The sequence below is a fragment of the Cavia porcellus genome, unplaced genomic scaffold (assembly GCF_034190915.1).
Source record: "Cavia porcellus strain 051 isolate PalLab524CR breed Dunkin Hartley unplaced genomic scaffold, mCavPor4.1 scaffold_17, whole genome shotgun sequence".
Taxonomy (NCBI): domain Eukaryota; kingdom Metazoa; phylum Chordata; class Mammalia; order Rodentia; family Caviidae; genus Cavia; species Cavia porcellus.
Window position 1 is genome coordinate 30,299,648 of NW_026947500.1, and position 26,922 is coordinate 30,326,569.

At 51.4% G+C, this 26,922-nt stretch overlaps 1 protein-coding gene and 1 long non-coding RNA gene across 8 annotated transcripts; both read right to left on the bottom strand.

Moving 5' to 3' along the window:
* Nucleotides 1-231: 231 nt before the first annotated feature.
* LOC134470924 (uncharacterized) lies at nt 232-4,149 on the bottom strand. Its single transcript, XR_010040187.1, has 2 exons — nt 2,638-4,149; nt 232-1,370 (listed from the first exon to the last, which is right to left on the bottom strand). It is a non-coding gene; the product is annotated as an uncharacterized LOC134470924 (long non-coding RNA).
* A 776-nt stretch (nt 4,150-4,925) lies between these two features.
* Tspan32 (tetraspanin 32) lies at nt 4,926-25,075 on the bottom strand. 7 transcript variants are annotated; one of them, XM_003468137.3, is made up of 9 exons: nt 24,904-25,075; nt 24,163-24,277; nt 23,201-23,298; nt 20,251-20,325; nt 15,530-15,631; nt 14,937-15,023; nt 13,498-13,581; nt 13,085-13,176; nt 4,926-12,331 (listed from the first exon to the last, which is right to left on the bottom strand). In XM_003468137.3, the coding sequence occupies exons 1-9, from the start codon at nt 24,967-24,969 to the stop codon at nt 12,253-12,255; spliced, it is 798 nt and encodes a 265-aa protein (XP_003468185.2). In that variant the 5' UTR covers nt 24,970-25,075; the 3' UTR covers nt 4,926-12,252. The 7 variants fall into 7 exon arrangements, 5 of the variants coding, with proteins under 5 accessions (XP_003468185.2, XP_063083794.1, XP_013006340.1 ...); XR_010040185.1 differs by lacking the exon at nt 13,085-13,176 and adding an exon at nt 13,177-13,290 and having other exon boundaries at nt 12,202-12,331; XR_010040186.1 differs by lacking the exons at nt 13,085-13,176; nt 13,498-13,581 and having other exon boundaries at nt 4,926-10,818; nt 12,115-12,331.
* Between the last annotated feature and the right edge of the window lie 1,847 nt (nt 25,076-26,922).

Genomic DNA, 26,922 nt, shown 5'->3' on the forward strand with positions numbered 1-26,922 from the left:
GATCCGCACTCTTTCCTGGCAGCTGCTCCCTGGGAGATGCCCTAAGGGAAATTCCCTTAGGTGATGCAGGGCTAACCCTCAGGAAGAACTAGGAAGGCCACCCACTGGTGAAGAAGGCTCATCAGAACTTAGGGACTTCCTGTCCCTATAACCAGATTGGGGGTCTTGAACTGATTCTTGATGTCTTGAACAAATGATTGAGTAGGACACACAAAAGGAACAGCAAGAACAAACAGCAAGAATATACCTTTATTTGTCAAGTAAAGGTATATTCCCCAGGGTGGGAGCAAGCTAGTGTGAAGAGCTTGCAGCCCAGAGGGAGCTTTCTGCTGAAGTTTTAAGCATTAAGGTTGGAATGAGACTGAGGAGTTGATCTAAGGCTTTTTCCCTTGCCAGTGAGGGGCTTGCATTGGGCAAAGGGGTTGTTGACAGAGGGAACTATTATGGCATCCAAAACCCACTGTGTGGTCAAAATTGCACAGTTGATGACATGGTGATTTGGGCTAGGGTTGGCCAAGGGTTGCTTGCTGAAGACCACTGAGCAAAGGCCTCTGGGTGCATGCCCCGTGGACCTCCTGAGTATGAACTGTCTGGTTACTTTCATCCATTGCATTTAGACCTGGATATGCTGGTCCTGGTCCTAATGTTTAACTGAAGGTAAACCTTGTCCCAAAAGTGGGCTCCAAGGCAAACCCTTCCTTCTTTTCTCTGTCATTTCCTTGGCTACCTCTTTCTGCTTCGTTCCCAGTCTCATCGGGGTCTACTTGTGCGCTCCCATCCCAGTCTCTGGAATTCTGCTTTTTGATAGCCACTGCTCTTCCTCCACCAGTACACAACACACCCCAGGAGGCTGAACTCCAACTTGCCTTGTGATTCCTCCAGGCTGTGCTCAGTATTTAATTTTCAGCATTTGAAACTGCAGGAGACAAACTGCCTCTCAGGGTGCATCCAAGATCCCTTTAGGCCCTTTTTGTGGTGCCTCACAGAGGCATCAAACCCTTGAACACATCTTCTCTTTCAGCATTCTGCCCCCATAACATTAAGAGCAATCAAGAAATGTCATTAAGGCCCTTAGTTTTCTAGAAATGTTCAGAAGTATCGCATACAGAGTTACTTAGCTCCTGGCTTCTTTATACTGCTAATAGAATCCTTAGTATCTTTAATCAGCTTAGAGAGCAAATTCCATAAATTCCTCTTGTTACTCAAATTTGTATTAGGATTCTCCAGAAGAACAGAAGTTATGCATATCTTCGGATCTGTTTATCTCAAATGACATATTGGCTCATGTAGTTTTGGAGGCCAAGAAGTCCCACCATCTCCTGTCTGCAGCTGGAGACCCAGGGCAGTTAGTGGAGAAATTCAGTCCACATCTGAAAGGATGAGACCCAGGAATTCTGATGATATAAATTTCCAACCAAAGGCAGGAAGAAACCAATGTGCCAGCTCAACAAAGAGGCAGGAAAAGGAGGCAATTCTTCCTTCCTCCACCTTCTGTTCTATTCAGGATCTCAGTAGACTGTCAGCTACACAGAGGAAGACTGTCTGCTTTATGGAGTCCTCTGGTTCAGCTGCTGGTCTCTTCCAGAAAAAACACCTCCATCACCCTCACCCCTTGCAGTGTTCAGCCTCGAGCTCTGTGGCTAGTCAGGCTGACACATGGACTTTGCCATCTCTTATCTATGTGATGTGGGTTGAATCCCTCCTCCTTCCAGGGCTGCACCAGCAGGCTTAGTGGCTTCTAGTTTCCCAATGGTAGAGGCAAGGAGGGCTGGGAGTGGGCCAGGCCTGGACAGGGTATAGGTCACTCCCATCTGGTCATTATGGGCCAGAATGGTTTCTTGTGTCTAGGAAGTGGTGATGGACCTTACACCCCAGCACTGCCTTGTCCCTTCTTGCTTCTGCCAGCCACTCACTGAGACCCCAGCCTGACCCCATCTTCCCTGCTCTAGCCGCATTTCTGAACCGAGTGATGTCAATGACCTCCCACCTACTGACTTTGCTGTTTCTGACACAGTAGGCCCTTATACCAGGATACTGGGCACTCAGTTTCCTGTGTTCCCTCTGACCAACACACACATGCATGTGCACATACATGTCTGCACACTCTCATCATATGCACAGCCCCTTCCCCATACTGGGCCTTTGCTTGGAGTTCACTTTGGCTGTCGGGATGTGCTCCTACCCCTGTCTTTTCTTCCCTTTCTAGCACTGGCTTCCTGAATGGCTGCTGGTCTTTTTTCCTTGCTGGTGGGGCTGTCAGAGTTCCTGACTGTAGGTTGTGTGAGGAGTCAGGCCTAACGCTGAGAAAGCTGGGCAGCTCCTTCCAGGAAACTCAGAGGGATCTTCCCACATCAGAGGCTCTGAAGCAACTCCTCAGGCCTGGCTACAAGCAGAGAGGGACCAAGCTCCTCCACACACTGAACAGGCTCTGGACTTCTCTAAGGGACCCAGCACCAGCCCAACTGGAGGATCCACCCCAGGGCTGAGGTTGGGATAAGCAGCAGCTGGTGACCCAGGGTCTGCTCCTAATCAGCTAAGCAGCTGCCCTTGTGCTGCTGCTGGGAGTCACCAGCCCTTTTTTACCCATTAGGAATGTGCATCTTTATAGCCTGGGAGTGAGTTGGCCCAGGAGAATACCTGAATGCCTCCAGCTGCCAGCAGGCTGTCCAGGGAGGTGACACCTAAGAAACAATTGAAGAAGATGAGTTGTGGCTCCCCAACCATGCAGATGAGGTGAGGCAATCAGCCACACTGGGCTAATGGGACTGAGCACTGTGATGCACCTGGGGCCATATTCCTGGATACCCCGTTTTGGCCCCAGGGTGTGCTGCTATAAGACATTGACACTATGAGGCCTGCAAGGCCCATAGGACCTGGAGCAGTGACTACAATAACTTACTGTCAATGTCCCATTCCTTTGGCCTCCCACATGACTGAGAAGATGAGGTCCTCCTGGCTGGGTCCGAGAATTTAAGTGTTCTTTGACTTTGCAAATTACTTTTTTTTTTTTTTTGAAATGGGGTCTTGCTATGCAGTTCAGGCTGGCCTTGAGCTCACTTTGTAGCCCAGGTTGGTCTGGAACTCATAACGACCCTCCCACCTCAGCCTCCGGAGTGCTGGGATTACAAGTGTGAGCCACCACGCCCGGCACACAAATTACTTTTATACCAGCCTGTATAAAAGTATACTACACTGTCTTCAGTGGATACAACGCAGGGCCTCAGGACCCCAGGCAGGAGCCCTATGGAGGTGCCTGTTGGTTGGACCATCCTCGTCTGCCCGCTCTGCAGTAAGAAGCCGCATAGCCCAGAGTCACCTTCTCCTGATAGCAGTGTCTCAGTTTCTCCACCTGGGAAAGGGGTTGAGTTAGCACTGAGTTAGGATCTGTGTAGGGGAGCAGTGCCTGGTGCAAAACTACAGGCCATTGGTATCCTGGAGTGAGAGACTGGGAGTTGGGGCTCAGAGCAAGATTGGCTGTGGAAGGAACTGCTGGCCTCATTGGCAGTTTTTAGATTGTAAACTTGTGAAATGTGTTTGTCTAGCAGGAGCCTGTTCACCGTGTATGTGCAGCTTAGAGACTGAGAACAGGGCAGCTGCCACAGTAAGAAGGACACAGCCATGGAGCCCCACAGGATCACTCAGACCTTATTGCTTAGCAGCAAACACTGGAGAGCAGCTGCACATCCAGCCGGGGAGGGAAGGGCCTGGCTGCCATGCGAAGGCTCTTGCAGGACAGATGTGCAGTGAAGCCTTGGTTAGGTCTGGCTGCAGCTTCTACAGAACTTTCTAGACCCTGTTATAGGGAGTTGAAGCAGGGGAAAGAGCCAGAAGGACATCCTGAGAGCCTGTGGCCAGCCCAGCTGGGACACTGAAAGGCCATGTTGGGGTTGATAAGGGACAGCTGGCAGGATTATGGCTGCCCCTAATAGCACCCATGCTTAGCAGCAAGTCAGGCCACTGTGGACTAGGGGTGTCCCCAGTTGACCCAGTAGCAGGCCATTTGGGAGGAGGCTGTCACCCTCCTCTGGTCAGGACAAGACCAGGACAGAGGAGGACAGGGCCAGGCTTGCAGAAGCACTCTGAGAATAGGTAGAGCTGTCTTCTCTCAGGATGCTCTGGAAGCTAGCTCTTCCATGCCAGCTCTGCTAGGTTCTCAACCACAGTCAAAAGCATTGCTACCCTTCACACTGTACTCTCTCACCTGCTGGAGAAAGTCAGAAGTCCATGACAAGGTGATTTAAAACATTTTATTCTGAATAGCTGATAGACCATACAAGAAATTCGGATGGAAATTTAAAAATATTTACAAGTGAAGGGTACTGAAAAGCTACCTTAAAAACTCATGGGATACAGCGCAGTGCACTGGGAGGAAATGTGTCTTGGTACTTAGTGAGAAGGCTAGAAGTCAGTGAGCTGAGCATCTACTGGAGACGCTAGGATAAGCAGAGCAGGACCAACCCACACAGTGCAGGAGGAAAGAGGAAACACACAAGGGTAGAAATGAATCAGACAGAGCTGGAGATTTAGCATAGCGGCATAAGTGCCTGCCTTGCAAGTGTGTGGTAGTGAGTTTGTTCCCCAGTACCGATAAGAAACGAATGAGATGGTAGAAAGATACAATGGAGAGGGCCAGCAGTCAAAGCTTCCCCCAGAAGATGAATAAAATTAGCAGTCTGGTAAACTGCATCATAAAAACCCAAAAACAACGACCAGAACAAAGAGAAACTACCCAAAAGAATGTTAGGAAAAGAAAAAGAGAAGATTCATCTGGAAGATAAGAATATAATGTTGGCAGATTTCTCTCTTTTCCTCTTTTTTTTTGGGGGGGGGGAATCAAACTCACAACGTTGCACTTGCCAAGCAGGCACTTACACCACTGGGCTAAACCCCCAGCCCCTCTTTCTCTCTTTCTTTTTCTTTCTTTCTTTCTTTCTTTCTTTCTTTCTTTCTTTCTTTCTTTCTTTCTTTCTTCTTTTCTTCCTTCATTTCTTCCCTCCTTCCTTTCTTCCTGTCTGCCTCTTTCTTTCTTTCTTCTTTGTTCTTTTTGAGTTTTGAAAGAGGGCCTTTTTTTATGCAGCCCAGGTTAGCCTCAAACTTGTGATCTTCCTGCCTCTGCTTCCCAAGTACTAAGATTATAGACATAAGCAAATTGGCAGTTTCTTAGGAACATAAAGACTTAAGTACTATGTGAACTGCAGTTGCACACTAAGGCATCTGTTCAAAAGCAAAGAAAATCCATGTCCACTCATAAAAATGGACATGGACAGTCATGGATACTTTCTTTATAATAGCCCCAAACTGGAATCAATCAAAATGTGCCTTAAAAACAGATGGTTAAACAAATTTGTGCTCCCCCCTCCCCACCGTAAACCATCAGTCTGAAGTAGAGAGGAAAAGAGTATCATTACACACCAGGGCATAAGCAGATCTCAAAAGAATTATGCTGAGTGACAAAGGTCAGCCCCGAAGGTCATGTAATCATAATGTTCCTGGAATGACATTGCTATGGAGATGGAGAACAGATTAGTGGTTTTCAGGGCTGTGGATTGCTGGGGAGGTTTATGGGTGTGTTAACCAGATGTCTGTTACCATGACAAATACTTCAAACAAACAACTTAAGAACCTGGTTTGGTACTGCGTCCTATAATTCCAGCACTCTAGGAAACTGAGGCAGGCAGATTGCAAGTTCAAACCCAGTCTGGACAAGTTAGCAATTTAGCAAGACTTTGTTATGAAATAAAGTAAAATAAAAATGTAAAAGTCAGAGATATAGCTCTGTGAAAACCTTGGGTTCAATCCCTAGGCCTGAGTGGAGGAAATTTACAGGAAAAAAGATCCATTTTGGCTCATGGTTTCAGAGATTTTTGTTGTTGTTTTCTGAGACACAGTTTTGTTATGTGGTTCAGACTGGCCTAGACCCTGTGGGCATCCCCTTGCCTCAGCCTCCCAAGTGCTGAGCTTATAGATGTGTACTACCAAGCCCAGCTAGGTTTTAATTCATAGCTGTCTACATTGATTTAGCCCTGGGTGAGGCAGAAGCTTCACACAGGAAGGGTAGGGCAGAGGAAGGTTGCCTTCCTCATGGCCTCTGGACTGCAGAGAACAGGAGAAGAGGCAGAGAAGAAGAGGCCAGGGGCCACACACAGTCCCCAAATCTCCACCCCACCACCCACAGGGACACACCCAGACATCCACGTTACTTATCTTCTAACTGTCTCTCAACCCAGCCAAACTGGTAAGCAAGATTATCCATCAAAGAGGGCGTGGCAGCAGGAGGGAGATGGCGGTGGGGGCTGACTCTGGTGGCGGTCTCATAAAGTAACCTGCACAATGACGTTGCACGAGTCTCACTCACAGGGGTGCACACACAGAGGTGCAGGTGAGCCTGTGACCAGCTGTGGGATGCAGAGCTACGCTGTGGGTTCTCGTGGGTGTTGACTCTGTGGTTATGCATGCATCAGCCCCGGGGGAGCCTGGCACAGGGTGTACCCAGGCCTGCTTGCTGCATGATTCTTTGCAACATCTTGTGCCTCTTCAGACGGCTGTGTCACGAACTAGCCCAGAAGGTAACAGCTCACTTTACATTTGCTTCTTCCCCTCCATATTCAAGCTGGGCACCTCTCCATGTTTATTAGCCATTTGCACTTTTCCAGAAAATTCCCTGTTACCTATCATTCACTGCTCATTCACGTGCTGGTATGTCTTAATTGCTTCATTGCTTGGCTCTTTTTAATGGTCATGTTAAAAATAAACTTGTCTCATTTCTTTATCTTTTTTAGTTTTACAATTATAGTTTTATCTTTTTCAGTTCTGTAATTACATTTAGAGATTTTGTAAATAGTGGTCTCAAATTGTTAAGGTTTGGTACCAAAATTGTGTTTTAAAATGATTTTTGATATATTGATTAAAAACTATAGATTTCTACATGTTTATTTTATTTTTTATTTTTGAGACACTGTTTCCTGTGTAATTCAGGCTGGCCTCAGATTCTTGGGTAATCCTTCTGTCTCAGCCTCCCAAGTGCTGGCATTACAGATGTGAGCCACCATGCTTGGCTAAAAACTGTAGCTTTTAAAAGCATATTTTGTCTTTGGTAGTTTTATTAAATCTATAAGCTCAGCTGCACTGGAAAAAAACAGAAAGCATCTGCTGTCTCAAAGTTTCTTTGAGGCAAAAATTGGAGCACAGCTTAGTGGTGAATCTTCTGGCCCAAGTTTTCTTTTGAGGCCACTCTCAGTGGCCAGGGCGGTATGCTCACCTGCAGGACCCACTTCTGTGCGCTCTTAGTGACTGGGGATGTTTCAGCTCCTGAGAGGGCCTCACTTTCCCTCCAGCTGGTGGCTGCCTGGAATCCCTACAGGGCTGCCCTCAATATGGCAGCTGGCTTCCAGCGGGATGCAAAAAAGGGTAGAGAGACGGGAGTCAGTGTAGTTTTGCAGCCTATGCAAAGAACAGGAAGTGGCTTTCTGGATGATGCCTTCACGTTAGAGCCTCCACAGGGCACAGATCGAGGCAAATACCTGCCACCGCTCTTATGTAGGTGACGGGCCTATTAGGGTTCCCCAAAGAAACAGAACTAATATCCTGCATCTTACACATGCATTTCTACACACAAACCCAGATTTATTTGAGCCTGACCCCTACAGGTCAGACCGGCAGACGAAACACAGAGTTCTGCATCAGTCTCAAGGCTGAATTCCTCCTTCCATGAGATGCTCTGCTCCCAGCTTACTGACTCAAATGCCTAGCACATGGGAAAACATCCTCATAGAAACGTTTAGACTGGTGTTGGACAAACAGCTGTGCCCTGGCCAAGGCGACACTTAGAATTAACCATCAAGCAATTCTTCCATTGCTTTTCTGTACCAAACTGTCACAAAGAGACAGAAAACAGAAGATATCTGTTCACCAAAAGTGATCATAAGGAGAGCAGAAGCCAAGCCACAGACATTTACCACACGAGTAAACAACACATGATCTCTAACAAGCAATACATAAGATCTCCCCCATACCTCAGCAAGAAGGGGTGCATTACACCATCCAGCAATGGGCAAGAGGCATAGATAGGTGTCTCACAGAGTAGAAATTAGAGATATAAAAACCTGATCCATCAGCGGAGAAATGGGAGGCAGTGCCGTCTGGCCCCTACCAGACTAGCATAATGTTTAGATGCATGGAAAAGGATGTTTGCAAAGCAGAGTTCCCATGCGGAGTTGGTGACCGCATCATTTGAGACCAGTATCTGGAATGCAATTTGACCGTGTCTGGAAGATGTCTGTCCCTATACACAGGTGACTTAGAGATCCCTCCACTGACCAGACACCCCAGAGCAGAGTTTTCACCAAGATTTCTGAGATAACTGGAAGACTTTTTCCAACTATTCTGATGCAAAGCATGTTTCCCTTTGATGTGCAATATTATTTTCAGTAAGTGAGTTCTGTTTTGTATTCTTATACTCAGTTTTCCTTGATCTTTATGCTCAGGCTAGGAATTTTCCAAGTCTCTCTGCTCCTCTTCCTTTCACTCCTGAATCTCCCTGTAACTGACTGAAAGCAGACAGTAACACCCATCCCACCCCTGAATGCTTTATCATATTGAAATCTATTTCAACAAATAAAGTTCATATGATTCTTTTATTTATGTATTTGCTTTCTTTGAGATGGAGTTTCACAATGTAGCACAGGCTCGCTTTCAATTTGCAGTCCTCCTGCCTCAGCCTCCTGAGGGCCTGAGATTACAGGTGTGTGCCTCTACAGTTGGTTTAGCCCATCATTCTTTTTTCTTTATTTCCTTGTTCTTCTCTCTCTCTGTCTGTCTCTTTCTGTCTCTGTCTCTCTCTGTCTCTCTCTCTGTCTCTGTCTGTCTCTGTCTGTCTCTGTCTCTCTCTGTCTCTCTCTCTCTCTCTCTCTCTCTCTCTCTCTCTCTCTCTCTCTCTTGTCTCATTATGTAGTTCAGGTTGGCTTTAAACTCATAGATCCTCCTGGAGCAAGAATCCTTAGCCTCCTGAGGTCTGAGATTATAGGCGGGCCCCACCACATCCTGTTTAATTCATCCTTAAACTCCGCCTTCCACCAAGTCTCAGGGCATGGACATAATGCACCCAAGGTCTTAGCTGCAATGTATCAAAAGCAGCCTTAAATCCAATTTCCAACAGAGCCCTTATTTCCATTTGAAAACTTATCTGTCCACACGTCCCTCAGCATATGTCTGACATTCTCTAAACCAACCTAGCTTTGCCCTTATTTCCTAATTTCCCCTGAGCTGTCTTCAGAACGCCCATAGGGACTACATGCAGCACTCAAGGATTTCCTGGCTGGCCCCTCCAAACCCTTCTTTCCACTGCCAGCCACCCAATTCCAAAGTCATTTCCACACTTGTAGGTACAGTATAGTATTGGTCCTGCTCTCAGTACTGATTTCCTATATTAGCCCATGAATAATTACTATAATGAAATACTTGAAGCAAGATACTTCTGAAGAAACAAGGTTTATATGGCAGATGTAAGGACCAGGGTCACATCTGGTGAAGGCATCCTTGCTGGCAGAGTCCTGAGGCTGGGCAGGGCATTGCATGCTAAATGACAGGGGATATGAGTATACATCTGTGTGGTCTTGTTCTCTCTTCTCATAAAGTCACCAGAGTCCAACTATGGGGCTCTACTCTCGTGACCCTCTCTAATCCTTCCAATTTTAGTATATATGCTGCCAAATAGAGCACACCGTCTCTAATCCTAAGGCCCTGCCTCTAAACACATGAGATTAAGCTTCCACCCTTGTAATCCCCCACAGTGGAGATTAAACTCCAGCACAGAAAGCCCTGAGGGACACACAAACCATAGCACCACATATCACTGTTTTGGGTCAAGGAACTGGCTTAACATCTGAAGACATAAGACCAGGGGTAGGTCTCATGAATTTCACTGGGGTTGACATTTATGCTATTACTCAAACAAGGCTGCCCTGTGGGACACTGGGATGATTTATTGGGCATCATTCAGGACCACAGTGGGAGATGCTGCTGCAAGATTGCAGGGTTTTCTTACCAATACAGCCTTACCCATAGCCAGAGAATGGTGCCATTCCTCAAACCAGAACCCACAGGATGGGAGCCTGAAGGGTAAAACTGAGGTAACAACCCTTATGATTACAGCCAATGAATCATTCTCAACAATTTTGCTTCTTGGCCCTGGTAGATCCTGCTTTCCTGAGTTAGAGATCATACTAGCCAAATGAAGGAAGGTTTCTACTGGAGAACAAAATGATCTTATCAGGGTGCTGGGAGCAAGAGATGCACCTGACCATTCTGAGCTTCTTTGTCACTGGGTTAAAAGAACATGCAGGCGGCTTGGTGATGGTGACTCTAATGAGAGGACATAGGGAGGCTGCTGCTTAACATGAGTGGGCCTAGGTGGCCCCAGTGTCCGTCTTCACCCCACCTAATTGGTGATAAGCTTTGGAAGAAGGCAGAGTTGGGGAACACGGAGCATGTGTGGAGGACACAGGCCATGAATGCAGCTATGGCATGGTGACAACCACAGAGATGAGCATCTTCAGCGTGGCATCTGTTGGAATTTCTGTTTTAATTATGCTGTATAAATTTATCTCACTTCCTTTTCTCTTTTCTCTTCTCACCATTGTAGCATGTGGGATGTATTGTTGGTGCTTCCCTAATGATCATTCTATAGTTTGCAGAATGGTGAGATGATACGAAGGGAACCAGAGGAGGAACATCTGTCACCTGAGATGCAGAACATGGTCTTCTGGGCATAAGTCTTGTGCATGGTTGGCTGCAGAAGGCTTTATAGGACATGGGAGCTTTCTATAGGAGGAATCAAGAAGGGAGGAAGGATGTATGTGTCAGCAGGAGAACAAAGGTGGCGTAGTGGGCCTTTGTCACTTTGTGGCTGCCCATCATATGATAGTTCTTAGTTTGAGAGCCTCCCTTATCCCTTGGTTGGTCGGGTTGGAACACAGTTCATATCTGTGGAAGTTCTTGTGAGTTTCCCTGGGACCTCAGTCTGGGCTGGGCCAACATGATATCTCTAGCCCTTACGAGTTTGAGGAAATTATGCAAACATTCAGAGACAGCTAGATGGTTCATCATTGAAATGGCCTGATTGCCCAGAGACAGTGCTGTAAGAGATAGGATTTCTCAGTCCCTGACTGTTCCATGTCCAGCCTTAAGCTCTTGGAATAAGTGACTGTGAGGCCACTATAAATCTGAGAAGATTTGTCTTTTGGAAGTTCTGACATGTGCTACAATTTGGATGGCTCTGGAGAACCTTATGTAAACAAAACAAGCCAGCCAACAGAAGGACAAATCCTGTAGGATTCCATTCATAGGATAGCCTCTAGGAAGCATTGGAGGATTTGAAGGAAAAGAGTAAGTTCTGGAGATGGCTGGTGGTGGTGGTTGTACAACAATGTGAATGTGCTTAATGCCCTGAACTGTGCACTTAAAAATGGGTTATGATGGAAACTTTAGGTTGTGCGTATTTGATCACCATATAAAGTAAGGAGATTATTTGAGTGGGCCAAACTTTTCATGGGGCCTCACAAGCAGAGAACTTTTCCAGCTGGCAGAAGTCAGAGAATCTGAACCATGAAAATCCTCCCACATGGACATTTCAGCCTACCTTGGTCTGAAGATGGAAGGGACATAGGAAGAATGGGGTGACTTCAAGAAGCAGAGAGAGAGACCCTTGCTCCAGCCAGCAAATAACAAGTGACATCAGGCCTTCAACTCCAAGAAATTGTATTCTTCTAATACCCTGGAAGGACATTCCCCCAGCAGCCTCTGGATCAGGCCTAGTCCTCCTGTCCCCTTGGTTTTCGCTTCATGAGCAGAGAGCCTGCCCAAGCCACCAGGAGTCTGACCCAGAAACCATACCAGAGTGAATGGGTGCAGTGCTAAGCCACCACATGTGTGCTATTTGTTACAAAACACAAAGAACAAATGGTGGCAGTCATCAGGCAGCATCCTTACCAGTGCTGTGCTTGCCCTGAGTTCCCTGATATTTGGCCTGTCTCCCTCACCCTGCCCTATTCCCTATAGGCTGACACCTACTCTGCAGAGGGCCCAGAGGTGAGTCTTTTCCCCTTCTCCAGGCCTCACCATGTGGAGGATAGCTCCCTTTAGGATCAGTCACACAAGGGTTGGCTCCATAGGCAGACAAATGGCAGGACAGGAGATCAGAACAGAGCCTGGGGCCACTAAGGACCTAGGTCCTAATAATCAGCAACAGTCTCCACTTCAGAGGAATGTCGAGGTACAGGTCCCTTCCTGAGAACGTCTGAAGAAGCTGGACTCCTGGGGCTGGCAGCCATGGGTTCTGGGAAGCAAAAGAGGTGTTGAAACTCTTCTAGAATGTTCTGGAGAAGACTATGAATGTGTTTCAGAAATTCTAGAGGTGACTGTGAAGCTGTCATAGCATTCTCTGGAGGCAATTGCAAGGTTAGAACACCTCAGAATGTTCTAGAGGGGTCTATGGATTTGCTGTAGAATGTTCTAGAGGAAACCGGGACACCACTGTAGAACATTCTAGAGCAAACCATAAAGCTGCAGTGGAACTTTCTAGAACAGATTGTGAGGCAAGTGTAGAATGTTCTGGGGGGGGGGGAGTCTATTGCAGAATGTTCTTGAGGGAAGGCAGGATGCCAGGATAGGGAGGGCCCATCCAGCCAGGGTGGAGTAAAGCGGCCTGTGTGCCATGGGAGCAGTAGGTCCTTCCTGGCTTTTAGATCTGGGTCCTCCTTGCCCTATGCAGAAGAGCCCTGGTGTTCCCAAAGATTGGGGACTCTGGCCCGGACTACAAAGCATCCATTTCTCTGTGCTGGTGTCACCGGAGATGGCAGGTTTAAGGCCAGGTCTAAGCAGGAACTAGAGACAGCAGAGTGGAGCACATGTTGGTCTGTACCTCCATTGTGGCTGGATACCCCAAAGTGCTCCCTCTGGAGAACAAGGTTGGTCCCTGGCCCAAGGGACTTGCCTCCTGGGCAGAGGGGACACCTCAGCAGTGGGAGGTGCACATGCAGGGGGACTGGAGACCTCTGGGGAGAGTGAGTGGGTGTCGGTGGGAGCCTACCGTGAAGTCACCGTGTATGTGCCTTTGCGGTCCAAGTTGTAGCCAAAGTGGATGGCAAACCAGAGGAAGGAGCTGAGCAGCATGGCATATACCTGGGGAAGGAGGAGGCCTGAAAATCTCAACCATCAACAGCAACACGAGCGTGGGAGTCTCGCTCCATCCTAGGAAGTCTCTGGGCTTTGTAGAGTTGGGAAGAGCCCAGCTGCCTTGAGAGAGGAGTGAAGCAGACACTGTCACCCTGGGTCACCTCCCTAAAGAACAGGCTGAGAGAACCCTGGGGATGCCCAAGACCAGAAGTCCTGGCTTGGGGCTATAACCTGGGAGTTGCCTTACCCTGCCCTTCCATGAGGTTGAGGGCTAAGCAGGGCAAAGGGCAAGGAGGGGGGCAGGGGCAGTTAGGGAGTGTGGGGTACCGTGAGGGCCAGGCCGGCACTGGTTAGCATAGAGACGATGTTTTGTTGTACTCTCAGGAAGCTCTGGATGCTCTGCAGGCAGTCCTAGGCAGAGGGCAGTGTGCATGTCACCCACCCTGCCGATGCAAGTGAACTCACAGGAGCTAAGAGCACAAGGCCCATACCAGAGAGCACTGGGATGCAGTGTCATGGGTAGGTGAGAACAAGGGCCACGGAGCTGGCCTCTGCGGAGACTGAGGGGCCACTTTCCTGGGGTCAAGCTGTTGCTTCCTCCTGGGTTGCCCGCTGCCCTAAGCTCTTGCATTGTGCTATATGTCTGGTTTCACTGTGCAGCCCAAGGCCAACCTGGTTCCTTGGTATCCAGAGGGTACTGGCTAATGGGGAGGGCAGGGAAACAGTGGTGGAGAGACAAGGTGCCCCCCTGGTATGCCAAGGTCCTGGCTTCAGCTAGGCCTCCAATGCCACCCCTGGGCACAGATTCATGGAAGAAGGAGGTAATGGCTTGTCTCTGAGCCTTGAAATGATATCATCTGGTTTTGAAGCAGGTTGGTGGCATTTCAGGGAGGCTGAGGAAGGACTGGGCCACATGGACATTCAGGGAGTCACTCCGCTGTCCTGTGGACAAGTTGTCCTCTTATCCCAGCTTGCTTGTGCTGGGATTTTTTTCCCAGGGCCCTTTGTGGCCAGGTCATGCCTCCTTGCCACTCTGGGGTGTTTGGGGAAGACCCTGGCCCTGGTTTTGAGTCGGGACCTGCGACTGTCCCTGGGAGGATAAGCCTCCCCGACTCGACTCTCAGCTCCTCCCCAGCACGTCGCCCTGCTGGCCCTTGGGGCGGCTGCTATGACTCCCTCCCCCACTGGGCCTTCAGCCATCCCCATCCTCCTCTGTTTCTTGGAGGGTTGCCAGGCACCTCAAGCCATGAGATAGGGTGAGTTTGTTTCCAGGACACGGGGGAGGTGCTGGAGGGGGCTGGGCAGCAGCAGCAGCAGCAGGGAAGAGAGGGAGGGTGAGTCCTGGTCCAGGCTTCAAGGAGAATGGGCCAAGGCCTATCTGACTGCCCTTTCAGCACCACCTCTCCTGTGGAGTGCTGTTCTATTCCTTTTGGGGCTCCTCCAAACCCTTGCCCCTCTCCCAGACAGAGCTGACACCCTGATCTAAGGGCACTTGGCACTGAGACCCTGTCTGTGAGCTTCTAGAAGTTTCGGAAAGTAGATCTCCCCTAGCTGGGGGAGTGAGTGGACATGTGACCTGCATCCAGGGCAGCTGGACACCTACTGGACAGCTTCATGTACATCCTGCTGCCTCCTGCCTCCCCTGAGCCCTTCTGTAGCCGGCTCCTTGGTGGAGAGACCAAGGAGTGTAAGATGTTCCTAGATCTCAGGCGTGTCCCCAGGGCTCTTGCCTGGCCATGTCTTGGTCCCCTCCTCTTGCTCCTCACCTTTCTTGCAGCCTCTTCACCCTGACACAGGTCAGCTTCTGAGCTTTCTAGAAGTCCGAAAGGAGATCTTTTCCCACAGCACAGAAACTACAGAGAGTGGGCATGGCACAAGGGGAAAGTGAGGCACCAGAAGGTTAAATGACCTACGTAGGTCCTGCAGAACTGCCCTCCCCCCAGGGTGTCAAAGCTGATTCTATTACAGTCATCTGCAGCCTAACCTTGGAGTGGTATAGCCTGATTTCTGAAGTGACCTTGCTTGGGAGTTGAGGCTGGCAACCTTCTCACAATGGGGCCTGTGTAAGGCACATGGGAAACTTGCTTTCTTCAGTGCTGTTCTCACTGTATTGAAATTCTTAGTTTTTTTGGTCCCAAACATTCAGCAGCCAGCCCTATTCCCTGTTCCCAGGACAAGCATTCCTTACGCTCTGCCCCCAACCCCCAAAGGAGCAGCCATGGCCTGCATCCTGGGAGCCCTTCCTCTGAGTACCTGGCCTGAAATAGTTGACACGGGGGGGGGGGGGGCAGGGGTTGTTGGGATCCATTCTCCAGATCACAATGAGGTTGAGCACCCCGGGGCTTTCTCTGCAGCTTACTGTGTCCTGGATGGCAACCAGCTCCTGCCAGTGAATGCTAGATGGGCTCTTCACCGCTTGGTCATACACAAGATCATAGGTGTCCAACATGGCGTCCTCTACCTGTGCCAGAGCATTATGGAGAGGTCCTAGTGTGGAGGGAACCATGTGCAGCCCCTGTCCCATGGCAGAGATCCCAAGTAAAAAGTGAACCCCAAGTCCCAGCAGGCCCTCTTCCTCCAGGGGGAGCTCCCTGCACTCAGTACCCTGGGCAGGAGGACAGAATGGTTCCTGAGCTCCATTTGTGGGACCTTTGCCCCAGCCATGCTATCCACATGGTCCTCCTGATCTCTGGGGTCCTGAGGGACAAAGAAGGGGTTGAGCTCTGTTGCCCACCCCTAGAAGAGATCTTGGAGAATCTGAAGGTGCCAATCAGAGAGGCATCCTCCTTGCTACTGTCAGTCTGGATGTGGATGATGGGACCTGGTAAGATGTCTCAGAAAGGCCTGGCTGGGACCTTAGCTCCCCAAAGTTGCTTGTAGGGCTTTCCCTGGAACTACCTAGGATCCTATGCAGCTGGGCTCCATGTAAAGTCTTTAACCAGCGAAGCCATGGGCACCTGGAGTCAGTTCCAAGTGGAAGAGACCACATGAGGCAGAGTAGGGTGGGGATCTGTGGCAGGGTTGACCGTCAGGCTGGTTCTGGGTCTTTTCCATACCCGACAAACCTAGATCTGATAGGCTTCGCCCTCCCAAGCACAACCTCCTTGCCTCTGTTTACCCTGTCCCTCACCAAGCGATCCTTTAGAGATAAACTAGAATCTTGACTCCTTGAGGAAGGTGCCCCTGAGTGTCCCACAGGTCCCTGGTTTCCTGGCCCAGGACAGGACTCCTCCATGCCTCAGAGACCCTGAGTCTACCCTCCACCTTTTGCCATGCAGTCAGATGTGGGGCACTGAGGGATGTGCAGGCCTCCCTAAAGGGCTGGACATGAATGGAGGACCTGCACTGGACACTCATGTATGCCCTCCAAAAACAGAGGATCTGCCCTGGGGTGCCCATTGTGATGGGATCTGGGCCTCCCTGCAGGGCTGGGGAGGTCTCTGCCAGCCCTGCACCAGCCTGGCAACCCTAGTGGGAGCCGCATAGAGATCCTATGCCAAATGATTTTCCTGGCACTGAGGAATCTCTCTCCACTGATGGCTCAAGTCAGACATCTTCCATGAGTCATCCCTAACCTAGCCACCTCTGTCTTCCTCTGTCCGCTGAGGATAGGCACCCGGCTCATCTTGATCACTGGCCCACCCAGGCAGGGCCCTTCTCTCGGCTGTAGCTTCCTTGAATATAAAAGGGGAACTGGCTCCTGCTGGGTTACTCTGTTCTCCTGGAAGAACTGGACTCTCATAAACCTGGCTTGGGTTTTGCAGGGCAGGTCCCTCATCCTCAACTGTGACAACTTCATTTCCCCTGCTATCCCTTGCCATGGCCCAGGGAGGACCAACATGCCCCAGGACCCTGTGCCAGCTCTCCTTATCCTTGTAGGAGAGTAAGACACTTCTAGGGGCTGAGGGGCTTGTGTGGTCTGGTTGCCAAGTGACTCTCCATAACTGAGGATGCAGGATTCTACCTCATGCTCAACAGCCTGGGTGTGGAGACCCCGTGTGGTCAAGCTGGGATCTCCCTGCAAGGCCCAGCATCTGGCTGGTATTTCTTTCTTTCTTTTTTTGTTTTTTTAATCGGTACCAGGGATCGAACTCACGACTGCCTGATTGTAAGGCAGGTGCTTATGCCACTGAGCTAAATCCCCAGCCTCCTGGCTGGTATTTCATATTTCACATTTGTCCTAGTTATGGGGTTCAGTGGGGCTCTGTTGGAGATTGAAGCCCATGTTTCTCATGAGAAAATAGCATGGGCCAGTGGTGACTTTCTTACCCAGTGCTGGGACTCCAAGCCTCAATTACTAGTTGTCCATGGGCCATTCCCTGGAAGAGTTTGGAACTGCAGAGATAGGAAGGTCTCCTGCTGCAAGGACTTTAGCTCATCAGACAATGTGTTTCTCAAGCAGCTGCAGACAGGGTGTCTAGGACTTGTCCCCAAGCCCAGGTCATTCCTGATGCCTGTCATGGCTTGGTCACTTTCTGATATCTCCCTCTCCCCTGCCAAGCCTGGGGCTTGGGGAAAGACCCAGCGAGGAGCTGCAGGTGGTCTGCAGACTGCCCTAGGGCCTGGCTAGAACATTCAGGGAGGGATGTCAGGCCCCCAGGAGGCTAAACAATATGCCTGATCTGAGGCTGCACCTCACACACTGTGCTTGTCTGGCATGAATTATTAAAAGAGCCAGGCAATCCATTTTCCCTGATGCAGACTTGAAGTCTCATCTGGGACTGGCAGGGGAGCTGCGGCAAGTGGCTGTCAGGTTGTGGTGAGAGCATAATTAGTAGCCCTCACACTCTGTATTCATTGCACGGAGGCCTGGTCTGCATTGCTGCCCTCGCCAGCCTTGGGGCTCCTGCCAAGACTGCAGTGTCCCAGGAAGTGGCAGACAAGGAAGTCTGTGAGTGGAAGCTCTTGGGAGATGTGTGAGGGGCTCCCCACTCCCACCCTGAGCCAAGGTCTGTATCTTCTAGAGTCTGGATCCCTTGTTTCTGGATATCTTAGGGATCCCTTTGGGGAAGCGTAGGGGGAATATGGGCTGAAAGGGCCTGGTACCCTCAGTTCCCACATCCACTTTACCAGGATAGAGTCTGAGTACTTTCTCCTTTTCTCCCAAAGGACTGCCGCTAGGGACTGTGAATAGGCTCAGGACTGAAATCTTTTTTGGCTTGCCCCACGGTTGGATGGAGACAGCATGGAGTCTTGTCTGCCTCTCTTGCTCAGAGCTGTGGCTTGGTAGCAAACACACTTCATCTAAGCCCATGACAACTCTGAACTGTCCCACGTTATGGAGGATCCATTGTCTGGTGGCAGTGAGGGAATCAAGGGGACAGCCCCTTGAATAAGGGTCTCAGCATGCTTTTCACAGACAAGGAAGGTAAGGCCTGGGGAACTCACAGAGTGTGTCATACAAACCTATGACTTTAAAGTTAGAGCCCTGTCACTCAAGCCACCCGTCTGCCTGAAGGGCCTGGACATCCACACATGGATGATGCTAGAAATTAAAACCCACAGGACAGGCAGTAGGTACCCTCCCTAGAGAGGAAGGCCTAGAGAGAAGCCCTACCACCTGGGGTTACAGAGGGGCTGGAGGACTGTTCTGAGGGCTGTGCCATGGCATGGGCAGGATGAGGACATTTGATAGTGTGGGGGTGGAGTGTGGGGCTGAAGCAGGCTGGAGAAGAGCCTCAGCTGGGAGCCGCCCACGGTTCATACCTTCCATTTCCCAGTAAGCAGGCCCCAGCTGGGTTCTGTCCTGTGGCCCCTGTAAGGCCTCCTTCCCTCCAGGCTCAGCGTATAAACACACAGCTTCAGAGCTCGGGTGCACGGGCTGAGAGACTTTAGGCAGGCCCCAGGGTACCTGGCAACTGTCTTCAAAGAGGCCACCCATGCTGTGACCCAGACCTCCAACCTGCTGGACCACCCCTCGGTGGACAGGAAATGTGACACCAAAATGCTGGCCTGACCTGCTTCGCCCACAGTGGGATTGCTGAACACCCCTCCCCCAAAGCACAGTCACTAAGGGCTGGACCCTCTTCCAGATCCTTTGGGCTGGAGGAAGTGGCATTTTCCTTTAAATCTTGGTCTGGGGTGGGGTGGGTCGGCACTTTGGGGAAACCCTTGGGCAGGGAGGGGAAATGAGGCAGCAATGCTGGACAAAGAGCCTGGAGCCTTCTCCCATCCTGACACTGACAAGGTAACCCAAAAAGACCCGTGTCTATCCATCTGCACCCCATGGGAATGACCCATAGTCACTGCTCAAGGATGCCAGTGTGGCCACTATCAGCATGAAGGCTCACAGCTTGAGTTTCCACAGAGACAAGCCAGTCATCTACCTGCCCAGGCACCCTCTGGAGCCTGTGTCTTTCGTGGGCACTATTGTGTTTGGGGGTGATGCATGGGGAACTGGATGTTTAATACATGGAACATATGGGTGCCTGGGTCCTGCTGGACTTTTCTGCTGGTCCTGAAGCTTTGGGGGCTTCCCCAATCTTTCTCCTGGTCTGGGCTTTCAAAGGGGTGATCTGGGCCCTGAATTCTGTCACCAGTGTTTCCATTGCTGGGGACCAGGGAGAACTTCCTCCCTCTCCAACTCACTGGCCTTTGAGTAGGGAATCCTAGGACCCTGGTCCTGGGAGTCATTGGGTCAGCCCCATATCCAAGCTAGTCAATGTCTAGGAAGGAAAGGATGCCATCTTGTGAGTGAGGCAGAGCCACACAGCCCAGGTCTGAGCCAGGATGATGGTCTTGCTCTGTATTTTCTGGAACATTCTACCCCTCCAATCAGTCTCTCCCAAGCAAGGCCTTGTTCGTCCTCACTGCTTTCCTGAGCTCCCAGGAGATTCTTCCAGTGGAAAGGGCAGATTGAGAGGGCCTCAGGAAAAAGAGGGGGTCAGGGGCTGGGCTTCTCTTTCCCTCCCCAGCGAGCGGCCCTGGAGAGGACCCCAGCACTTTGACCTCTGCACTGCCTGCCTTGCTCCCTGTCCCCAGTTTCCTCCACCATGCAGACAGACACACCTAGAGAGGCCTCCCTAGCCTTTGCTCCTTGCTGGGGACCCTGGGCTGCAGAGTGGGGCCCCTGGCACTCACCTGGGTGGGGCTGTGGAATTTCCAATAGGCTACCTGCAGTAGGGCACAGAACACCAGAACGAAGCACAGGAAGCCCTGGGGATGGAAGGAGGCTGGGTCACAGGAGCCCCATAAGAGTCTTTTGCCTGAGTAGACGGTGCACACCCCCATGAGGTTTGGTTAAAGTTGGGGTTTGAGCCCTGCTCCTCACTGATAAAGAGGAGACCTCAGGTAGCAAGGAGATCTTGGGTGGCCGGCTCCTTTTCCATCTCTTATGGCCCTTTCTGGAAATTCTTCCTATTCTTTGGGGTCTGCTATCAACCACAGCATCATAGTTCCTGCCTGAGGAACACAGTGAATCCACAGGATATCGGAGACCTCTGATCACTGTAGCTCATCCAAGAGGGTGGGGCAGCATAACCCTGTGCCTGGGAGAAGAAACTTCTCTCTTTAAGGCAGGGAGCTAGGTGCCTCCCACACATGGAGCATGGTACTTTGTTTTTTGAGACCTGACTCTAGAGATACCCTAACACCCATACCTGAGCTCACTCAAAACCATGGCCCACGGCAGCCAGTGTACTGACCACACCCTGTCAAGATGAGCTCCCTACCCTTCCTCCACATTGTCACATGAGGCTCTCGGGGCCTATGCTCCCCATTCGTCACTCCTCACTCCGCCTTTCTTTCTCTAGTCAGAGTCCAGACTTCTGAAACTCTCCTTCGAAGATGCTGATGGACATTACAGACTCGTCCTCTGAAAATGCACATTCCCCCTCCTCCCCTGCTCTCTTTCCATCTTCTACCTCGTCCCCCACCCCACCCCCAGGCCATGTTCACCATCTGGAAACCATCGCTCAGTGCTGCCTCCCAGGCTCAAGGCCATGAGCCAGCTCGGAAAACCAGCATTTTCCAGAAACCATTTCATTCCTTAGGAGAAATTGCACCAACCCCCCCAACCCAGTTGAGAGGGTTTGGGGCAGTGGACAGGCCCACCCAGGCTCGCCAAGGCCTCCACAGTGCAGAGGCTGCTGTAGGGGGCCAAGAAATCATGGGCATTTTCTTCTTCCTCATCACAAGTGAACATAAGTAAATAAATCCATGGACAATTGGAATCAGCTTCCTTGGGCTGCTGCAGCCAGTTTGGCTGTCTTGGGCCAGCTCTTGCTGTCATTTCCTGTGCTGGAGGCTGTAGGAGGTGGGGGCAGGAAGGGGCAGGGAGGGGACAGCTGGGCACCAGGGAAGACAGAAAAAAATTTTCCACTCCCTGTTCCCCTTCACATGCGCTTGCACATGCAGACACACCAGAAGCAGGCTAGAGACAGCCTCCCAGGAGCTGCAGCCAAGGCATGTGAAGGCAAGGGACAAAAGTGTAGGCAGACACACACACACACACACACACACACACACACACACGTACACAGGGCACACATCCATGCAGAGCCGCAGTCCCGCCCCCACTTGTAGCTTAGTGGAACAGGTGTCAGGGTGGTGTCCCAGTGACCCTGTAGTGGCCATGGCTGAGTGCATCGAGTAGGCTGGGTGTATCAGAGCTGGTAACAGCTTGGAGTGGTCCCAGGAGCCCAACCTGCACAGCCATCTGGCTGGGGGACTCGAGGCTTTTCCTATAAGCAGACCCATATAATGGATCCCTAGGCCTTAAGTCCTGCTACAGATGCAGAAGTGAAATCTCGGGTGCTCCCTGATGTCCACACCCACAGATCAAATGCCAAGCACAGGCCTAGGGAAGGTCTCAAGGCTGGGCTGCACAGACCTGGGGTAGTCTTTAGTATTCTGCCCTGTGGCCTCAAACCCTGCTCTCCAGTGCCACCTGGTGGCTGATGCTGCCTCTTCCTGCAGGACACTTTCAGACCTAGGCCTAGCAGGCTTTCAGCCTTGTCTTTGCCCCAGTGTCTTTTGGCAGAGCACACACCCTTGAGGGGCACAGTCTCCCAGCCCTGTCACCTTCTCATTGGGGCTTCCCCCTCAACCCAAAAGCCAGGCTGCACAAGCCTAGGTTTTAGTGCATGTCCATGGCTGGCACCGTCCCTCTCTCGCTCCTGTGTCCCCAAAGGGGGAATCTTGGTGAGGCTGGAGTTGTGGATGCTGCTCAGCTCCCTCGAGCTCACCCAAGAGCCAGCTTGCTGAAGTGGCTCCAAGAGATGATTCTGACTGTGTTCTTGGGGACATTTGTGGTCCAGGGGTCCTGAACAAATCTGGGCTGAACATGAGAGCTGGGTGGGAACCTCCCAGTTTGTAAATCCAGGAAACTGTGTCTTTGGGAGTCCAGTAAGGCCCAGATCTACAACCCACCCAGGAAGCGAAGCCCCAAGCACAAGCTTTCAAGGGTCTCTAACCTCATGAACCATTTACAGGGCAGGGTAGAATAGGCCAACGTGCAGGAGCAGGGGTCTGTGGGACTGGAACTTGGAAGTGGGATGTCATGGCTGGAGTGGGGGAACAGGTGGGAGCCCAGGGAATCAGGGAAGAGATTACTAAGCTTGGATGAGAAGGGAGGGCAGAGTGGGACAGGGGCAGGAAGGGTGGCCAAGAGGAGGTCTAGTGACTCTGGAGGTGCAGGAGAACCATCTGATAGCTGGAAAGCGTGAGGCTTTGGAGTGGATCCAGGCTGGAGGGCTCCACAGAGGCTACTTCTCTGACCCTCTCTGGTCTCCTCCCAATGGAAAATGAGCCTCCCCTAAACCCCATCCCCACAGACTGCTGGGTAACTGAACCAGGTGTTCTCAGAGTCTTTGGGGGGTGGTTTCCAGAGCCTTTGAGAGTAGCTTTCAGGGATGAGAAGACCAGCTTTGCTTTTCAGGGTTCCTGTAGGACCATTACAAGCTACAAAGAAGATGAAGTAAAGTAGGGCCCACATGGAGAGTCCAAGTGGCCTTGGGAGGGGAGTGGGGTCACAACTGTCCTTGGTGGAGGGACCTGCGGGATGGGAGGTCAAGGATTTGAGAGAACTCACCCCAGCCATGAGGCCTTGGGCCTCCTTCACAGCAGCTGTGGTGCTCAGGGAAGCCCCCAGGATCAACAGAGCTGCCAGGCTGATCCCCACAGAGAACACTGCAGAAGAAGAGAGAAGAAGAGTACTGGGGTACCGGGACAGGGCTTGAAGCAGAATCTGCCCCTGAACTCCATCTCCAGGGTCATGGGTGCTAGACTTCTGGGGCAGTTCTGAATGAGCCTCCTTTCCCCTTCAAACATGGACATGCCTCTCACTGCCCAGCGACCTCTTTCTTCCCAAAGAAAGGAAAGGAAAGCCCCTTCCCCCATTTTTTGCTTTGCCTTCTCTGCCTGGAGATTATTTTCAAGCCATAACTCTACACCCTTATGACAGGTGGCTTGTGGGGCTGTGACCTTATCAGTCCAAGTCAAGCCTCAGGCTTCCTGCTCTGGGGAGGCTCAGAGCTTTGGGAGACAGGAGGCGGGGGGTGGGGGGGTGGGGGGTGGGGGCTGGGTCCACCAAGCCAACATTCAGTTTCCCCTGCCTTTGCCTACTTGGCAGCTACTTTCCTTGGGTGCTTCAGCCTGCGATGTCCTCTCATGAAAGCAGCCTTCTTGCTCGGGCCCTTTCTTGGCATTTTCTGCTTATGAACCTTGTGTGTTCCACTGCTGAGTCCCACAGGCCCTGCTCAAGGCAGCCCCCATCACAGTCAAGTACTGAAAACCAGGACCTCGGGTTTGATGTAACCAGAACAACTATGCTGTTCCATACACTTGGGGGATTGTAGGCTTAGGACACCAGCCTTTGCCCAGACCCAGCTTCTGTTCAGTGGAGCCAGATGCCAGGGCTGTCTTTCCCTGCCTAGGCCCCTGGTTCTTCCCAGCCAGCTCCTCTGATCACCTAAGGCCTAGTATCTGGGACCTCATCCTTAGTCCAGACCTGCTCCAGCCACCTATGCTCTGCCCATCCCTGAGCACACTCACCCCAGTGGTGCACAGCATCATACGGGCTCTTCTCCAAGGACACGTGGTGCATGACGGCAAAACGATCTCCACAGTACATGAGAACTGCCATGGTGGCCACAGAGAAGCCCAACAGCTGTGGGTGGGGCAGGCTCAGAGCATGGGCTCAGGGCTGAGGACAGCCACAGAGCACCCCTCTACCCTTCCCAAAGGCAAGATGTGGGCTCCCAGAGCCCAAGTCAGGCCTGCTCCAGGGTCCTGGTCTCGCAGGGTTAGGGTTAGTGCTGTCAATGAAGTCTTTGCCCTAGACACCTCCCCCCACCCACATGTCCGCACACAAATACTGACAAGCAGGTGTACACTCACAGCCATTGCACAGCTCCCTTGGGGACCCAGAACCTTGCATCAATCTGCCTGCAGAGCCCTGCAGCCCTAGACCTTCCCCAGTCCAGTGAGAGTGCCCCTTGAGGCAGAAAAAAGAGCCCTAGAGCCCAGGCAGCTAGCATCCGTTCCCTACACTTCATCCTAGGTCACCTCCATCCAAAGCCCGAGGCCCAACCCAGGTTCCTCAGAAGGGTGGACACTGCCCAGAGGCATCCTGCCCGGATGCACATAGCCTGCTGGGCCCATGATCAGGGGTCTTGGATCAAGACTGCAGGACAGGTAAAGGCAGGAGGGCTGGTATGTGCACATAGAGGGTGACCCCACATACCAGCATGTTGGCCTCCCTACATCCACCCTCTTGCCCATCCTGCTTGTTACCAAGATGAAGAAGCTCGTAGCCAGCATCTGGCATTTGGCAGCCCTGACCCGACTCCCAGGCCTCATGGTGGACTCCTCTCGTCTCCTCTGCTCTCCTCTCCTCTGCTCTCCTCTCCTCTGTTCTCCTCTCCTCTCCTCTCCTCTCCTCTCCTCTCCTCTCCTTTCCTTTCCTCTCTTCTCCTCCCTCTCCAGTCGTCCCCTCCCCTGCCTTTTCTTCTCTTCCCCACTACTGTGGTTTCCTGCTGGGTGGGGACCTCTGACCACAGTTGCCCGCCCAAGAGGGAGGCTGTGTCCGCCCATCTGTCAACACAACCCCTACAAGAGAGTGCCTGGGTGCCCTGGAGAAGGGCAGGCAGGAAGGGGAGGGCCAGTGTTTCTGGGGCCAGCTCCTGCACCCCTGCTGCCCACAGCCTGGCCCAAGACACCAGGGCATTTGCCGATATGGAGGCCTCCCCAGTGGGTGTGGCTTTGTTCCTACTGTGGCCAGGCCAGGGCCAGGGTGTGGTAGCTAAGGCAGAGGGTGCCTGGGGAGGGACGGCCTCCCTGCAGTGGGGTATGCAAGTGGGGTGAGAGGTTACACCCTAGAAGTCCTGCCTGGGAACTAATCCTTAAAGGAATTTGGGAGACAGGGCCTAATCTGATACCATTAGTAAAACTCTATAAAGAATACCATCTGAAATGTTCTCTTACACTTTTGTTTTGTTTGGTTTTTTGAGACGGGGTCTTGCTATGTAGTTTAGGCTGGCCTAGAATTCACAATGTAACACAGGCTGGCCTCAAACTCATGGAGTTACTCCTGCCTCAGCCTCCTGAGTTCTGGGATTACAGACCGCGCCACTAAGCCTGTCTTGACAACTACACTTTTGAAATGGTAATTTGGTTTTCAGTGTCTTCAAGGTACCAATGAGGAGACTAAAAAGAGCATCTTGGGACCTTGTGAGTGGGCTGGGTCTCTCACTCATACCACGTGGGGCTCCTTTGTTACTAAGTGATGTAAGCAACAGATAAAGACAATTTGGCAAACCCAGACCACGAGGATCACACCTTCACATGACATCAGTGTGCTACGCGAAACCACAGTTGGGTTGACTCTGTTTGTTCTGAAATGCTGGGGCCCTGCTTAGTGCTGGCCCTTGGTGGGTGGGCTCTACTGTGCTCTGCTCCTCTTCCATGTCTATTTATGTGGGGTGCTAGACATGAGGGGACCTGGGGGCATAGAGAGTTGTGAGTATAGTGACCCCTGAGTCTTTTAGAAGCTGGCAGAACAGGGCTCGATGCTGGCCAGCAGTTCCCACAGCTACCAGCATTGCTCTCAGGAGCAACAGGTGGCTTAGGCTGGTTACCAGCTAAGGAAGGGAAGGCTGTCACTAGAGAACATTGCTGTGGCCCCTTCTTCCCTCACTCTGCCTAAGAAGAGGGCAAGCGGGACCTCACATCCCTCCCAGCCCCCCAAGTATTCCCTTTAGCTCACATGGTTCCAGGTGGAGGCCAGCCCAGGTGTGGCCCAGGCAGGGGTCCAGGTAGGTCTGCAGTGCGTGAGGCCCAGGGACTGTGCAGGGCCAGCGCATTCAGCTTTGTCTCCAGTGGAGATAAGCTGTCACTGCTGTGTCTTGCTCATTCCTGGAACAGTCTGCCTCTCACTGCTTTGAACGGCAGCCCTGGGGAACATCCAGAAAGTAGCCTGAACACAGCAAAGCCTCTGGACTGAACGTGGAAAGCTTTCAGAGTGGTGCTAGAAATCCTGCACAGGTGGCCTTACTGTATCTTCTAAAAGTAGCCAGAGCCCCAGGTCAGGTGATCTAGGACACGAGTCTTATTACAGTCCTCTCTCCTGGACCCCAGAGCAGGGCCAGGGAGCTGGTGTGTTGCAGGGACCATCACCTTTGTTCTAGTGGAACCCCTGCAAGCAGGAGGGGCAGGTCAACAGAAGCTACTGCCTGCTATCTTCTTGCCCATCTTCTCTGGACTCTCTGGGGGCTGCCCACGTGCTGTAGAAGGCAGTACCGGCCCAAGGGAGCC

Bases quoted from the DNA above. Each gene is read 5' to 3' on its own strand.
- Tspan32 (XM_003468137.3), bottom strand. From the start codon at position 24,969: ATGAGGCCTGGGAGTCGGGTCAGGGCTGCCAAATGCCAGATGCTGGCT. The intron at 20,326-23,200 runs GTGAGTTCTCTC...TTCCATCCCCAG, and splicing joins CCCAAGGCCTCATGGCTGGG to GGCTTCCTGTGCTTCGTTCT. The intron at 15,632-20,250 runs GTGAGTGCCAGG...GCTCTGGCACAG, and splicing joins AATTCCACAGCCCCACCCAG to GTAGAGGACGCCATGTTGGA.